At 41.6% G+C, this 16,175-nt stretch overlaps 1 protein-coding gene across 3 annotated transcripts in view; it reads left to right on the top strand.

The window, feature by feature from the left end:
* The first annotated feature begins 337 nt into the window (after nt 1-337).
* The window catches only part of KCNK4 (potassium two pore domain channel subfamily K member 4), a 56,526-nt gene continuing 40,688 nt past the window's right edge, over nt 338-16,175 (top strand). Inside the window, exon 1 of one of the 3 annotated variants that reach the window (XM_075325864.1) lies at nt 338-429. In XM_075325864.1, coding sequence (XP_075181979.1) covers nt 429 — 1 coding nt within the window. In that variant the 5' untranslated portion in view covers nt 338-428. Of the gene's footprint in view, nt 430-12,406; nt 12,515-12,786; nt 12,927-16,175 lie in introns of those variants that run through there. The other 2 variants (XM_075325866.1, XM_075325865.1) reach the window with 2 other exon arrangements.

The following is a 16,175-nucleotide window of genomic DNA, read 5'->3' as shown; positions in this document are numbered from 1 at the left end:
GCTGAGGGCAGTGTGTACAGCTGATGTCTATCTTTTCTGTGAGATGGGAGTACATTTTTGGGAATTGGTATGGGGTGATGTTGGCCAGCGGATTTTTTTTTCCCTATTGATTCTTTTCCATGGCAGAAGAGTTAGTTGTGTATGAAAGTCTTAAGAAATGGCGACAAAAGAGATGCGGCTATAGGAAGGATAGAGTTCAGCAAAAGTGAGGTTAATTCTCTATGCGGAGCACTGACAGGAAAGGGGATAAGTGAAGGTTTATATGTAATAGACAGATCTGCGGAGGCAGGAGGGTTAAGGCTGCTCTCAGCACTCTGATATTATATATTTTGCTTTGTGTCAGTCTGTCTGTGCAGAACCAGTGACAGAGACCAGAGCATCCAGAGAGTGCAGAGCCCGGGCAGAGGACGGCAGAGCCCAGCAGAGCAAGTGAGGACCGGCGCTCATCCCCTCACCCTCCTCTCCCTTTTACTACCTCTTCCCACTCTAACTGATTGACTTTCTCGCTGACTTTCTTTCCCACAATTGTGTTCTCCCGTTTTTATTTTAAATTACGCTTGTAGATGTACTAGAGCTAAATTTGTCAGATGTAGCAGAATTGAATTTATTAGATGTAGCAGAGCTGAATTTATCAGATGCAGCAGAGCTGAATTTGTCAGATGTGGCAGAGCTGAATTTGTCAGATATAGCAGAGCTGAATTTATCAGATGTAGCAGAGCTGAATATATCAGATGTGGTAGAGCTGAATTTATCAGATGTAGCAGAGCTGAATATATCAGATGCAGCAGAGCTGACTTTGTCAGATGTAGCAAAGCTGAATTTATCAGATGCAGCAGTGATGAATTTGTCAGATGTAGCAGAGCTGAATTTATCAGATATAGCAGAGCTGAATTTATCAGATACAGCAGAGCTGAATTTGTCAGATGTAGCACAGCTGAATATATCATATGTGGCAGAGCTGAATTTATCAGATGTAGCAGAGCTGAATTTATCAGATGTAGCAGAGCTGAATTTATCAGATGTAGGAGAGCTGAATTTATCAGATGCAGCAGAGCTGAATTTATCAGATGTAGCATAGCTGAATTTATCAGATGTGGCAGGTCTAAGATTATTATTTTCAGGGCTACGGAACTTTTACTTTATGAGCAGACAAATATCCCCCAACTAATTGATACCATATCTTCAATCGTTTCCTTGGAAGTTACAGCTTTGCTACATCTGTGTATGTCATCTAGGAATTGTATCTGAAGGTTTCATCCTTCATTGTGCCAAGCAAAGCTGGTAACTTCTAATGATAATGTATCATAGCGATCTCCATACTCTTTGATTCTGATGTGATATTTAGTTACCGTCTCATCTCATTGAATCATCTGGGAAGTAAAAAGAAAAATGGGGCTGAGTGAGCATCTCTCTCTCTCTCTATCTATCTATCTATCTATCTATCTATATTTACATACAGATATATAGATACAAAAAAGCAAGAATAAAGGCAGTGATTAGGAGGTACACTTTTTTCACTTGTACCCTTGAGTGCTGCCCCTAATTTTGCTTTTTTTTCCTATATTCAGAGGACGTTCATCAATTCTCCTCTATGAGGGATTGCACCAGGGACTGAAGACTTTGCTGTTATTTTTGTTTTCTATCTGTTTATCTATGTATCTATCCATCCATCCATCTTTTCATCTATCCATCCATTTTCATCCATCATCCATCTCTCTCTCTACTTTTCGCTCTCGCTATCTTTCCACTCATCTATCCATCCACTATGTATCTATCTATCTATCCTTCTATATATCGATCTATCAATCTATCCATCTATCAATCTATCCATCCATCCATCCATCCATCCGTCTATCTATCTGTCTATCTATCTATCTACCTATTCATCCATCTATCTATCCCTCTATCCGTCCATCCATCTATCCGTCTATCCATCTATCCACTCATCCAGCCATCCATCCATCCATCCATCTCTCTCTATCCATCCATCCATCTATCCATCCATCCGTACATCTATCTCTATCTATCTATCTATTCATCCATCTATCTATTCATCCATCTATCCATCTAGCTGTCTATCCATCTATCCATTCATCCAGCCATTCATCTATCCATCCATCCATCCATCTCTCTCTCCATCTCTCTCTCCATCTATCTATCTATCCCTCTATCTATCCCTCTATCTATCGATCTATATATCTATCTATCCATTATCTATCCCTTTATCTATCCCTTTATCTATCTATCCATCTATCTATCCCTCTATCTATCCCTCTATCTATCCCTCTATCCCTCTATCTATCTATCCCTCTATCTATCCCTCTATCCATCTATCTATCTATCTATCTATCTATCTTATCTATCTATCCCTCTATTTATCCCTCTATTTATCCCTCTGTCTATCTATCTATCTATCTATCTATCCCTCTATTTATCCCTCTATTTATCCCTCTGTCTATCTATCTATCTATCTATCTATCTATCCCTCTATCTATCCCTCTGTCTATCTATCTATCCCTCTATCTATCTATCTATCTATCTATCTATCTATCTTATCTATCTATCTATCCCTCTATTTATCCCTCTATTTATCCCTCTGTCTATCTATCTATCTATCTATCTATCTATCTATCTATCTATCTATCTATCCCTCTATTTATGCCTCTATTTATCCCTCTGTCTATCCATCTATCTATCCCTCTATCTATCCCTCTGTCTATCTATCTATCCCTCTATCTATCTATCTATCTATCTATCTATCTATCTATCTATCTATCTATCTATCTATCGACATTCACTTTATATGTCAATGATTCCTAAACCTATTACTGTAGGTTAGCTCCTGAAAAATATTTCCACTTCTGGATTGCTGGAGAATTCCTTAATACCATTCTTGTTATAATTGTGGTTATATCATTTTTTTTATTCTTGGCCAGTGCTGTGTTTATAAAGTATCTTTCCATATTTTTATATTTATCTTTTTGTATCTTTGTTTGCCATTAGTTTGCCATCCCCCATTGTAAAAGTGATTGGTGTTTTTGTTGCTTTGCTCTTAGTAACCCCTGATTAGGACTCCAGGGACCCCAGGTTCCTAGTTGGGGAAACAATGGATTATGATGCGGATAATTTGTTTACACAAACAAAATGTATTGCTGACCCATAAGGTGTGGCCGCCTCACTTTCCCCTTTAGCATACACACAGAATGCAGCGATTGAGTATGGTTTATTACAGGCACACTAAACCTAAAGCACTTTGACCACAATTTATCATTTTATTTTAACCTTTTTTGAGTAAAAGTTTTCTTTGTGCCAAATTCATTATACCTTTTGTACCAATTTTATATATTTTTAGCTCTACTCGACAGTGTGGGCGCGGTTGTCTTTATCCGAATGTTTTTGGCTAATTTATCATTTGAGACTTCTATAAGTATCATAACTTTGTGGCATTGTTATACCGCAGGACCCTCCTGGGTTACAATTGTTTTTGGGGCTAATATGACACATTTTAAAGCCAACTGAAAGGGTGGTTTTACTCAAAGAACAATTAGAGTCGAAAAAAGAAAGGAAAACAATTTTTACATTTCAGACAAATTCTTTAAACATCATTGGTGATTTTGGTGTAAAAAGAAGACAAGACAAATAAAACAAAGCTTAAATATATATATATATATATATATATATATATATAGTACTAGCTGTACTGCCTGGGCGGTTCTCTGGATAGTAACTGCCTCTCTGTCTCTCTTCCAGTCTCTGATGTCTGTCTCTGTGTCTCTGTCTATATCAGTCTTTCTGTCTTTCTCTGTATCAGTCTCTCTGTCTGTCTCTCTCTATCTCTGTGTCTGTCTCTATCTCTGTATCTGTCTGTCTCTCTCTATCTTTCTGTCAGTCTCTTTCCCCATCTGTCTCGTTCCAGGTCTGTCTCGTTCCAGGTCTGTCTCTTTCCCCATCTGTCTCTTTCCCCGTCTGTCTCTTTCCCCGTCTGTCTCTTTCCCCGTCTGTCTCTTTCCCCGTCTGTCTCTTTCCCCGTATGTCTCGTTCCCCGTCTGTCTCGTTCCCCGTCTGTCTCGTTCCAGGTCTGTCTCTTTCCCCATCTGTCTCTTTCCCCATCTGTCTCTTTTGCCGTCTGTCTCTTTCTCCATCTGTCTCTTTCCCCGTCTGTCTCGTTCCCCGTCTGTTTCGTTCCCCGTCTGTCTCGTTCCAGGTCTGTCTCGTTCCAGGTCTGTCTCGTTCCCGGTCTGTCTCTTCCCCGTCTGTCTCTTCCCCCATCTGTCTCTTCCCCCGTCTGTCTTTTTCAATGTCTGTCTCTTTCCCCGTCTGTCTCTTTCCCCGTCTGTCTCTTTCCCCATCTGTCTCTTTCCCCATCTGTCCTTTTCAACGTCTGTCTCTTTCCTCGTCTGTTTCTTTCACCGTCTATCTCTTTCCCCGACTGTCTCTTTCCCCGACTGTCTCTTTCCCCGTCTGTTCTTTTCCCCGTCTGTCTCTTTCCCCGTCTGTCTCTTTCTCCGTCTGTCTCATTCCAGGTCTGTCTCTTTCCACGTCTGTCTCTTTCCCCATTTGTCTCTATGTCTCTTTTCTTGTTCTTGTTCTTTCCCCATCTGTTTCTTTCCCTGTCTGTCTCTTTCCCCGTCTGTCTCTTTCCCCGTCTGTCTCGTTCCAAGTCTGTCTCTTTCCACGTCTGTGTCTTTCCCCGTCTCTGTGTCTCGTTCCTTGTCTCTGTCTCTTTCCTTGTCTCTGTTCCCGTCTGTCTCTTTCCCTGTCTGTCTCTTTCCCCGTCTGTCTCTTTCCCCGACTGTCTCTTTCCCCAACTGTCTCTTTCCCCGACTGTCTCTTTCCCCGTCTGTTCTTTTCCCCGTCTGTTCTTTTCCCCGTCTGTCTCTTTCCCCGTCTGTCTCTTTCCCCCTCTATCTCTTTCCCCGTCTGTCTCTCTCCCTGTCTGTCTCTTTCCCCGTCTGTCTCTTTCCCCGTCTGTCTCGTTCCAAGTCTGTCTCTTTCCACGTCTGTCTCTTTCCCCGTCTCTGTGTCTCGTTCCTTGTCTCTGTCTCTTTCCTTGTCTCTGTTCCCGTCTGTCTCTTTCCCTGTCTGTCTCTTTCCCCGTCTGTCTCTTTCCCCGACTGTCTCTTTCCCTGACCGTCTCTTTCCCCATCTTTTCTTTTCCCCGTCTGTTCTTTTCCCCGTCTGTCTCTTTCCCCGTCTGTCTCTTTCCCCGTCTGTCTCTTTCCCCGTCTGTCTCTTTCAAGGTCTGTCTCTTTCCCCGTCTGTCTGTCTCTTTCCTTGTCTCTGTCTCTTTCCCCATTTGTCTCTATGTCTCTTTTCTTGTTCTCTGTCTCTTTCTTTGTCTCTGTCTCTTTCCCCGTCTGTCTCTTTCCCCATCTGTCATTTTCAACGTCTGTCTCTTTCCCCGTCTGTCTCTTTCCCCATCTGTCTCTGTCTATTTCTCATCTCTTTACTTGTCTCTGTCTCTTTCCTTGTCCCGGTCTCTCTGTCTGTCTCTTTCCCTGTCTCTTTCTCTCTCTGTCTCTCTCTATCCATCTCCCCACCAACATCATATTACCTCACACATAAGCTTCTTATACTATGAATGTCCTTTGTTCCTATAGCAACCAATTACAGCTCCTATTAATAACCTAATAGCTCTCAGCTCCATTCACTTTAATGGAGGCAGGTTTTATGGAAAGTAACTGTAAAGCGCGGGGTTAAATTTTCCCATCAAAACATAGTCTATGACGTTCCCTGAGTCACATGTGGTGTCTGTGCAAAATTTTGTGATTGTAAATGCTACGGTGCGGATTCCTTTAGTGGACATACACACACACATACATACATACACACATACATACATACACACATACATACATACACTCAGCTTTATATATTAGATATATCTACGGGCAGTATGTATCAGACACTGGCTGTATGATTTCAGCAAGGTATGTTTGACTCTGAAGTCTTTGGGGGACCAGCCGTACAGGCGGGTCCACAGGGGCATCTCCCCACCCTCTGTCAATGACTGACAGGTCTCTCCATATTATACACACACATAGGCAGAGACCTGTCACTCAAAGGGAGCGGGTGGGGAGAAGCCCCCGGGGACCCGACTATCTGACTGGTCTCCCATAGATTTCATGGTGAAACATACATGTCATGCAGCCAGTGCCTAATACATGCTGTCTGAGGATCAAGCAGCATGTATCAGTTGTCAGGTTCCCTTTAAAATAAAAAATCCTGCAGGCATAAACCATACACAGCATTTAAAAACAAACGGTTAGTGGCTAATAAATGGTTAAAGGGAATCTGTCAGGATCAACCCTTCTAAGCCATCTATATGAGAATGCAGGTCATAGGAAGCTGAATAAAATGATACCTTGATATATGTGATCCGGTGTATTATTACAGAGAAATCCAAGTTTTTCTTATATGTAAATGAGCTGTTAAGATCTACGGGCTGGACATAGATCTCAATGGGAATCGGCCTCCAGAGACTATTAAAATGAAGGGTTACCAGTGTGAGACATGAAAGTAACACAGAACAGTAGAACTGAACTTTGTCTTCTTACAAACACATTTGCTGCAGCTCTCACAGTTCTGCTGTATTATAATATTACAATATTATGCAATATTGCAGTCCTGTCTGCCTGAGAGATGGAGGCTGAAGCTGAGAGGAACCTGCAGTAGTGTCAGTTATAATCCCACACAGCTCTGCAGTCAGATCAGTGAGCAGCCGACACACTGGTAATGCCTCCTTTTATCTAATATATAAAGCTGAATGTGTGTGTGTATGTGTGTGTGTGTATGTGTGTCTGTATGTCCGGGATTGGCATCTGCACCGTCGCAGCTACAGCCACAAAATTATGCACACTCACACGTCTGGACCCCGAGAGCGTCATAGGCTATGTTTCAAGAGGAAATTGTAACCCCGCGCTTTACAGTTATTCACCAAAAACCTGCCTCCATTAAAGCGAATGGAGCTGGGAGCCACAGTGCAGCCAGAACTTCAGAAGAATGCGCAGCCACGCCCTTATATGGAATGTTGGCGTGTCACAATGCAGCCAGGGAAAGAGACAGGCACAGACAGGGAAAGAGGCAGACACAGACAGGGTAAGAAACAGACATAGACAGGGTAAGAGACAGACACAAAGAGACAGAGAAAGAGACAGACTGACAGGGAAAGAGACAGACAGGGAAGGAGAGAGACAGGTTAAGATACAGACACAGATAAGTAAAGAGACAGACATAGACAAAGACAGAAACAGGGAAACAGACAGACAGTGAAAGAGAGGGAAAGAGACAGACAGGGTAAGAGACAGTCAAAGACAGGTAAAGAGACAGACAAAGGGAAAGACACAGGGAAAGAGACAGAGGGAAAGAGACAGATAGGGAAAGAGAGAGAAAGAGACAGACAGGGAAAGAGACAGACAGGGAAAGTGACAGAGATAGATAGACAGACAGGGAAAGAGATAGATAGACAGACAGGGAAAGAGATTGAGACAGACGGAGAAAGAGACAGAGACTGTCAGAGACAGACAGGGAAAGAGAGAGAGAGAGACAAAGAGATATATACAGAGGGGGAGACAGACATTACAATTACCTTTATATCTATTTGTTTTGTGTTTTTTGAGTCAAGAATGCATTCTTGTTAATGCATTCTATTTTGTTAACAGCAGTTATTAACCCGGGCGAAGCCGTGTAGTACAGCTATTTATAATATTCTCTGGAGGCAGATTCTCAGGGAGATCTATGTCCGGCCCATAGATCTTAACAGCTCATTTACATATAAGGAAAATGTAGATTTCTCTGGAATAAGACATCGGATTGCAGATATCAAGATATAATTTTATTCATCTTCCTATGACCTACCTGCCTATATAAATGGCTTAGGTCAGTCAATTCTACTGATTGATTTACCTTTATCTTGAGTCACTGTACAATAGGGTAAGTATATATATATATACTACTGGGCTTCTTGCACTGATAGCTACAGTGGCATTAACTGCTGTGGACATCATTGCGAAGAAGATGCTGTAGAGCTGCACATTTCATCCTTTAAATTTATATACTGCAAAGCAAGAGATGTTTTTGCTTCCATATTTCACGAACTGAACTCAAAGATCTAAGGCTTTTTCTTTGTATACAAAAGGCCTTTTTCTCTCAAATATTGTTTACAAATTAGTCTAAATCTGTTAGAGAGCACTTATCCTTTGCGGAGATCCATCCACCTCACAGGTGTGGCATATCAAGATGCTGATTAGACAGGATGATTATTGCACAGGTGCGCCTTAGGCTAGCTAGCATGTTTTTTGCGCAGGTGTGCATTAGGATGGCCAGCATGATTATTGCACAGGTGTGCCTTAGGCTGAACAGCATGACTATTGCACAGGTGCACCATAGACTGGCCAGCATGATTATTGCACAGGTGCGCCATAGGCTGGCCAGCATGATTATTGCACAGGTGTGTCTTAGGCTGGCCAGCATGATTATTGCACCGGTGTGCCTAAGGCTGGCCAGCATGTTTATTGCACAGGTGCGCCTTAGGCTGGCCAGCATGATTATTTCACAGGTGCGCCTTAGGCTGGCCAGCATGATTATTGCACAGGTGCGCCTTAGGCTGGTCAGCATGATTATTGCACAGGTGTGCCTTAGGCTGGCCAGCATGATTATTGCACAGGTGCGCCTTAGGCTGACCAACATGTTTTTTGCACAGGTGTGCATTAGGATGGCCAGCATAATTATTGCACAGGTGCGCCTTATGCTGGCCAGCATGATTATTGCACAAGTGCGTCTTAGGCTGACCAACATGATCATTGCACAGGTGCGCCTTAGGCTGGCCAGAATGATTATTGCACAGGTGCGCCTTAGGCTGGCCACAATTAAAGGACCCCTCTAAAATGTGCAGTTTTACAGCATTGGGAGGTCCAGGGGAGGTCAGAAAACCAGCCAGTCAGTATCTGGTGTGACCACCATTGGCCTCACAACTGCTTCACATAGAGTTGATCAGGTTGATTGTAGCCTGTGGATTGTTGGTCCATTCCTCTTCAATGGCTGTGAAGTTGCTGGTTATTAGCAGGAACTTGAACACTCTGTCGTATACGCCGATCCCGAGTCCCAAACATGCTCAATAGGTGACATGTCCGGTGACTATGCTGCCTTGTAAGAACTGAAGTGGTTTCAGCTTCCAGGGATTGTGCACAGATCCGTGCCAACCAGTTTGTGTAGAAATACTTTGGTTTTGCACCGATTGTTGCAGCCGCTGTCCGGGTGGCCGGGATCAGACAATCGTGGAGGTGAAGATGCTGGATGTGGAGATCCTAGGCTGTGTGGTTACACGTGGTCTGTGGTTCTGAGGCCGGTTGGATGTTCTGCCAAATTCTCTGAAACTCCTCTGGAGACGGCTTATGGTAGATAAATGAGCATTCAATTCATGGGCAACAGCTCTGGTGGCCATTCCTGTAGTCAGCATGCCAACTGCACGCTCCATCAAAACTTGTGATATCTGTGGCATTGTGATAAAACTGCACATTTTAGAGTGGCCTTTTATTGTGGCCAGCCTAAGGCACACCTGTGCAATAATCCTCCTGTCTAATCAGCATCTCGATATGCCTCACCTGTGAGGTGGATGGACTATCTTGGTAAAGAAGAAAGCAGAAGTGCTCACTATCACAGATTTAGACAAATTTGTTAACAAAAGGCCTTTTATATACATAGAAAAAGTAATAGAGCTTAGTGTTCAGCTCATGAAAAATGGGAGCAAAAATAAGGGTTGCATTTATATTTTTTGTTATATATAGGTGTGCCACCCCTAAGCAGGCGAACTGCTCGGATCCGGGATTGCTGTGGCTCGAGGGTCCCCGGACCCGGGGCTCAGCGGCCACTCGATTAAAAGGGGGGGATATTTACAGGGGATTAGTTTGTGACGTCACCTGCGGGTTGCGATAAAAAGGGAGTACCGCCACTGCCGAGGGGAGTACCAGGGCAGATGACGTGGGGGCAGCTAGGTGACAGTTCCCTCCGCAGGTAAGGAGGCCCCGGGACTCTGCAGGGTTGGTGGATGGTGCTGGGCAGGCAGAATGCAGGGAGGGGGGCAGTGTACTCACTCAGGTTTTTGTGATGTGAGATGCAGCTAATGAAGCAGACTCACACATTGTAGTAAATCAAAGTCTCTGGGTACCACTGCCTCTTTGGGGAGCCCGTCCGGGTGTCCGCTCCCACCGGTATCACTTTAATGGTCCGGAGCCTGCCTCCATGCACAAATGTAGTTGTTCTGGTGACCCCTTGGCCTGAAGCTGTCTTGGTCCCGCTCCCTATATATAGTGGAGTTGTGCTCTCGATGGCTGGCACTTAGGATTTCAGTGGGCTACATAAGCTGACAAACCCTATCCCTCTCTTTGTGCTGGTGCCTTCGATCTCTGAGCTCTTGGGGACAGTTCATCAAGAGACTATCCTCCACAGGTTAATTATCAGGTTGCGTGAAGCTACTCCCTGATCTAGGGTCCTGTACCCCGCCATGCTCGGTACCGGTCCAGTTACTGGACTCTCCGGTGCCAACCGTCCTCCAAGACTAAGTCTGGGCACCCTCTCCCAATACCCTGCGACCGGGTCTCCGACTCCTCTGGTCCCGGACCACTGTCTGCTACCCAACCAAGGTCACACAGGGAGCTCCAACTCTCAGCTCCTTACTCACTGAGGGCTACTCTAAACTCCTCACTGAAACTCTAACTCTAAACTGTCTTCCTTCCCTCCCACCAGTCTGCGGGACCCCTAGATGGGTGGCTCTTTACCAGGTAGACCAACCCACTGGTGTATCTGACAGGTCATGATGTGAGGTGTGGTTGGGATTTGTAGTGCTGATCGGAGTGATACCGGTTTTCAGAAACCCGGAACCATGGGAGGTAGGTTCTGCATCATAGAAAGAGAGGATGCAGTCCCCTGTGACACTCTGAGATAGTCAGGGGCGTCACACACACACACACACACACACACACACACACATATATATTGCAAATGGTAATATTTGCACTGATTTCTGCAGCATGCTTGAGATTCCTAAAAGGGAATCTGTGACCAGGTTTTTGCTCCCCCATCTGAGAGCAGCATAATGATAATGTAGAGATAGAGACCCTAATTCCAGCGATGTGTCACTTACTGAGCTGTTTGCTGTCATTTTGGTAAAATCACTGTTTTCTCTGCTACAGATCTAGCAGTTATACTGAGCTCATGAATATGCTGGACTACCTGCAGCACACCAAGTAGTCCTGCAATGATCTACTGCTGACTATAGTGATTTTATCAAAACTACACTAAGCAGCCCAGTAAGTGACACATCGCTGGAATCAGGATCTCTGCCCCTACATTATGCTGCTCTCAGATTAGGTGACAAAAACCTGGTCATAGATTCCCTTTAATTTTCCAGCACTGTATGCAGCAGATTATTCAGAGGCAAATGTGCAGTGGATTATCCAGTGCAATATTGTTATCTGGGAACATTACTGTAGATTTGTTACTGTTTGTAAACATGTTGTATATGGTTCATTTCTACCAGGAGATTGATTTGTGTGATGGATATACGCCACTGCTTTCTGTTATCACCCAATCTGGGAGATACTTTCAGTTGTTCTCGCAGTATACTAATAAATGTCCAGTTCTCATCACTTCTGCATTATATCAGTTTTGAGAAAGTATTTTTTTTATAAAATGCACTTTTGTAAGATTTCTACATTAAAATTAATGTCCCTTTAAAAAAAAATAAAATAAATAAATGAATAAATAAAAATCTCCAAATCCAATGTTTCACATACATTATTGTGCATGAGCATTGAGCCAAACTGTGACTACGCTGACAGCATGGAGCACATTCTACTGCAATGCTGGCTGATAACAGAAAGCAGTGGAGTGCATTCATCGCACAAATCAATCTCCCTGTGGAAATGAACCATATTCAAGTATTTTTTGGATGCCCATCCATCCCGTGAAACGGTTAAGTAGCGAGGTTAAGTGGCGTTTAGTACTTGGAATGATCTCCATTGACTGTCATCATCAGTTATGTGTGCTGACGGAGGCTACGATGAAGCATTAACTGTTTCATGGCCAGAAATGGACCAGCAGAGTGGGAGGGGTTAAGTGACACTGCAGCTCCGTACTGTGGGTTACTCTTATGCAATGCTGCATGGTTCTGGCAGGCAAGTGGGCGATGCTTTGCAGTGTATATATTGAATATTGTGCTATGTGGCTTGGAAGGAAGGAAAGGGTTAAGGCAAGTTTTATCATGGGACTGCTGTATAAATGCATGGCTGGCAAACAGAGGGTGACTGAGGCCCAGTCTGGCTCCTGCCAGGACAGAAGGGTTATTATATTGAGTGGTCTGCGGGGAGTCGGATGATTGCTCTAGTCTTATAATCTCATTAAGTAGAATGCGAAAAATTGCAGTTTAATGGTGGCTATGAAGGGGTTAATCAATTGCCTTCACTACAAGTATAGGGTAAGCGAAGATCTTCAAGATTGAGGTCAGAATCCGTGACCGGTAAGGAACACTGGCTAAAAAATGGTTAATTGTGTATCTTTTGCAGGTCCCTTGGTTTGTGCATCATCCCCTCCATTGTTCCCTCCTGAGGTCCTGTATATATTCTGTAATTCTCCATCTCACCCTTTATTTTGCCATCTCCCCCACTGGCTCAGTGCAGATGTTTCTACATCTCAAGCCTCCGCTGTCTCAATGTCTACATCTTATTTCATCCTCTTATTCACTCCCTCTTTCCACGCCCATGCAGTGTGTGGATGGGGGAGATGGCACTGTGGGTATCACTCTCCTTTGGGCATCAGATACAAGAGGGTGGTCTGCAGGCCCGGCTGCAGGGGGAATGTGCAGGGGGGGTACCATTATATCATCTAACACTGGACACCCCAGGCTGACAGCTCCGCCACCCTCCATCCTGGTAAGTGACATGACCCACAAGCCACTCACTTCTGCTGACATTTCTAGCTGTTTCTATGTCCTGATTAATGTATTAGTCATATAAGAAATAATCTATTGCTTATTGGACTTTTCTCTTATAGATCTCTCGTGATATATGAGAATTTAGCAAAATATTGACAGATAACAGATCATAAAGTTTATAAACTTGGTTTGTTATAGCAGTTATGCAAGTGTAATAGAAATATAAATAACCAATATACGATATATTAAAGATAAACTGATGCAATAAGAACCCAAAAATCCAATATACAATATAAAAATATATAGGTGTAACATAAATAACAAATAGATGATGTAAAGATATACAGGTGTAATAAAAACATAAATAACCAATATATAATATAAAGTCATACAGATGTAATATAAAGATAACCAATATAAAAACATACAGGTGCAACATAAATAACTAATAGATGAGATAAAGATATAATATAAACATAAATAATTAATAGATGATATAAAGATATAATAGAAACATAAATAACTAATAGATGATATAAAGGTGTAATATAAACATAAATAACTAATATAAAGTCATACAGGTGTAATATAAAGATAACCAACTAATATAAAAACATACAGGTGCAACATAAATAACTAATAGATGATATAAAGGTGTAACATAAACATAAATAACTAATATAAAGTCATACAGGTGTAATATACAGATAACCAACCAATATAAAAAAAAATACAGGTGGAACATAAATAACTAATAGATGATATAAAGTTATAATATAAACATAAATAACCAATAGATGATATAAAGATATAAAGATGTAATAAAAACATAAATAAACATATAATATAAACATAAATATCTAATAGATGATTTAAAGATGTAATATAAACATAAATAACTAATATAAAGTCATACATGTGTAATGTAAAGATAACCAATATAAAAGCATACAGGTGCAACATAAATAACTAATAGATAATATAAAGATATAATATAAACATAAATAACTAATAGATTATATAAAGATGTAATAAAAACATAAATAAAGATATAATATAAACATAAATATCTAATAGATGATATAAAGATGTAATATATACATAAATAACTAATATAAAGCCATACAGGTGTAATATAAAGATAACCAATATATAAAATATATATATACCACTATTTAATATACCAATATACCAATATATAAAAACATACAGGTGCAACATAAATTACTAATAGATTATATAAAGATATAATATAAACATACATAACTAATAGATGATATAAAGGTGTATTATAAACATAAATAACTAATATAAAATCATACAGGTGTAATGTAAAGATAACTAACCAATATAAAAACATACAGGTGCAACATAAATAACTATTAGATGATATAAAGATATAAAGATGTAATATAAACATAAATATCTAATAGATGATATAAAGATATAAAGGTGTAATATAAACATAAAGAACATATAAAGTCATACAGGTGTAATATAAAGATAACCAACCAATATAAAAAAATACAGGTGCTACATAAATAAGAGATGATGTAAAGATATACAGGTGTAATAAAAACATAACCAATATAAAATATAATACAGATAAACAGATGTAAAAAGAAAACAAATAATCTATATACAATATAAAAAATAAACAAATACAACATAAATAACTAATAGATGATATCAAATGACCAATATACAACATAAACATTTACATCTGATTTGTAAATTTGTTGGCGCAATAGAAATAAAATTATTATTAGGTGAAAAATAAACATGACCAATATACAATATAAAGATAAAGGTGTAGTATTAACATAAATAACCAATATCCACAATTGCTTCCATTATATTGCTCCTGGAAATAACTAGAAATCAATATCCATGAGGCTGATTGTGAAAGTTATATCCAAAGTGTCAGTAAAAGCTTGATTTACAGGTAGGCTTATAAATACGTCAGGGTTCATTTAGCAGTAGCATTACAGAAAGCAGTGGTATCTGTTAAAACGATTGCTCCCTGGGTGTACTAATTAATTCCAATGGTTAATGTTATATGCTTCTTCCAAGTCAGAAATTTGTTGCATAGTCAGTGTTTTTCTGAAGACGTATAATGTTTGGAAGACCTGGGCGTCACTTACCATTAAAACCTAATCTGGAAATTCAGATGTGACTGTAATAAACTCCAAGGCTCTTATTTCATATGATTGGGGCAAAAATAGTAACTCTAGAGGGCTGAAAAATCCATTCATAGTGCCTTAAAGGGTAGCATTCTTCTATATTATAGGGGCTGACATGTGCTGTTGGTGGCGGTCCTGGGACCCCCATTGATTGGTCAAAGCACCTTCTTGAAATGTGGAGCTCCTTCATGAACTGGGCGCACAGAGCGGTGAATGGGCTCAATAGTATGGAGCACTATACTTCAGAGTGGTGCTTTGACCGATCGGGGAAGGGTGTCAGGACCCAGACCACCACCGATTTGTCATCATTTATACTATTAGGGGATAACTTGTTGATCACTTGTTGGTTCGACTACATGAACTGATCTTTAGAAAGGGGAACTTTCATTCCCATTAGAATGAGCTTGATGGCGGCATCATTAATTCTGGTATGGAACTGATGAATGTTTTTGAGATTGAATGGAGTGGTGGTTGAGTATCCAACTTGCCACTCCATTTTGTAACAGGGATAATAGTTCCCTGTCAGGTATATAAACTTCCCATTCTGCTGATCGATGAGGGTCTAAAGGCCCCGTTACATGCAACGACGTATCTAACGATATATCGCCGGGGTCACGAATTCCGTGACGCACATCCGGCATCGTTAGCGACGTTGTTGCTTGTGACACCAACGAACGGCCGTTAACGATCAAAAATACCTTATCGTTGATCGTTGACACGTCGTTCATTTTCATAAAATCGTTGATTGTTGAGGACGTTCCCGAGGCAGCACACATCGCTACGTGTGACACCTCAAGAACGACGAACTACAGCTTACCTGCGGCCGCCGGCAATGAGGAAGGAAGGAGGTGGGCGGGATGTTACGGACGCTCATCTCCGTCCCTCCGCTTCTATTGGGCGGCCGCTTTGTGACGCCACTGTGACGCCGCATGAACCGCCCCCTTAGAAAGGAGGCGGTTCACCGGCACCAGCGACGTCGCTAGGCAGGTAAGTCTGTGTGACGGCTCCGAACGATATTGTGCGCCACGGGCAGCGATTTGCCCGTGACGCACCAACGTCAGGGG

The sequence above is a fragment of the Anomaloglossus baeobatrachus genome, chromosome 10, assembly GCF_048569485.1.
Source record: "Anomaloglossus baeobatrachus isolate aAnoBae1 chromosome 10, aAnoBae1.hap1, whole genome shotgun sequence".
Taxonomy (NCBI): Eukaryota; Metazoa; Chordata; class Amphibia; order Anura; family Aromobatidae; genus Anomaloglossus; species Anomaloglossus baeobatrachus.
The sequence above is the reverse complement of the archived record's forward strand: the minus strand, read 5'-3'. Positions and strand labels throughout refer to the sequence as shown.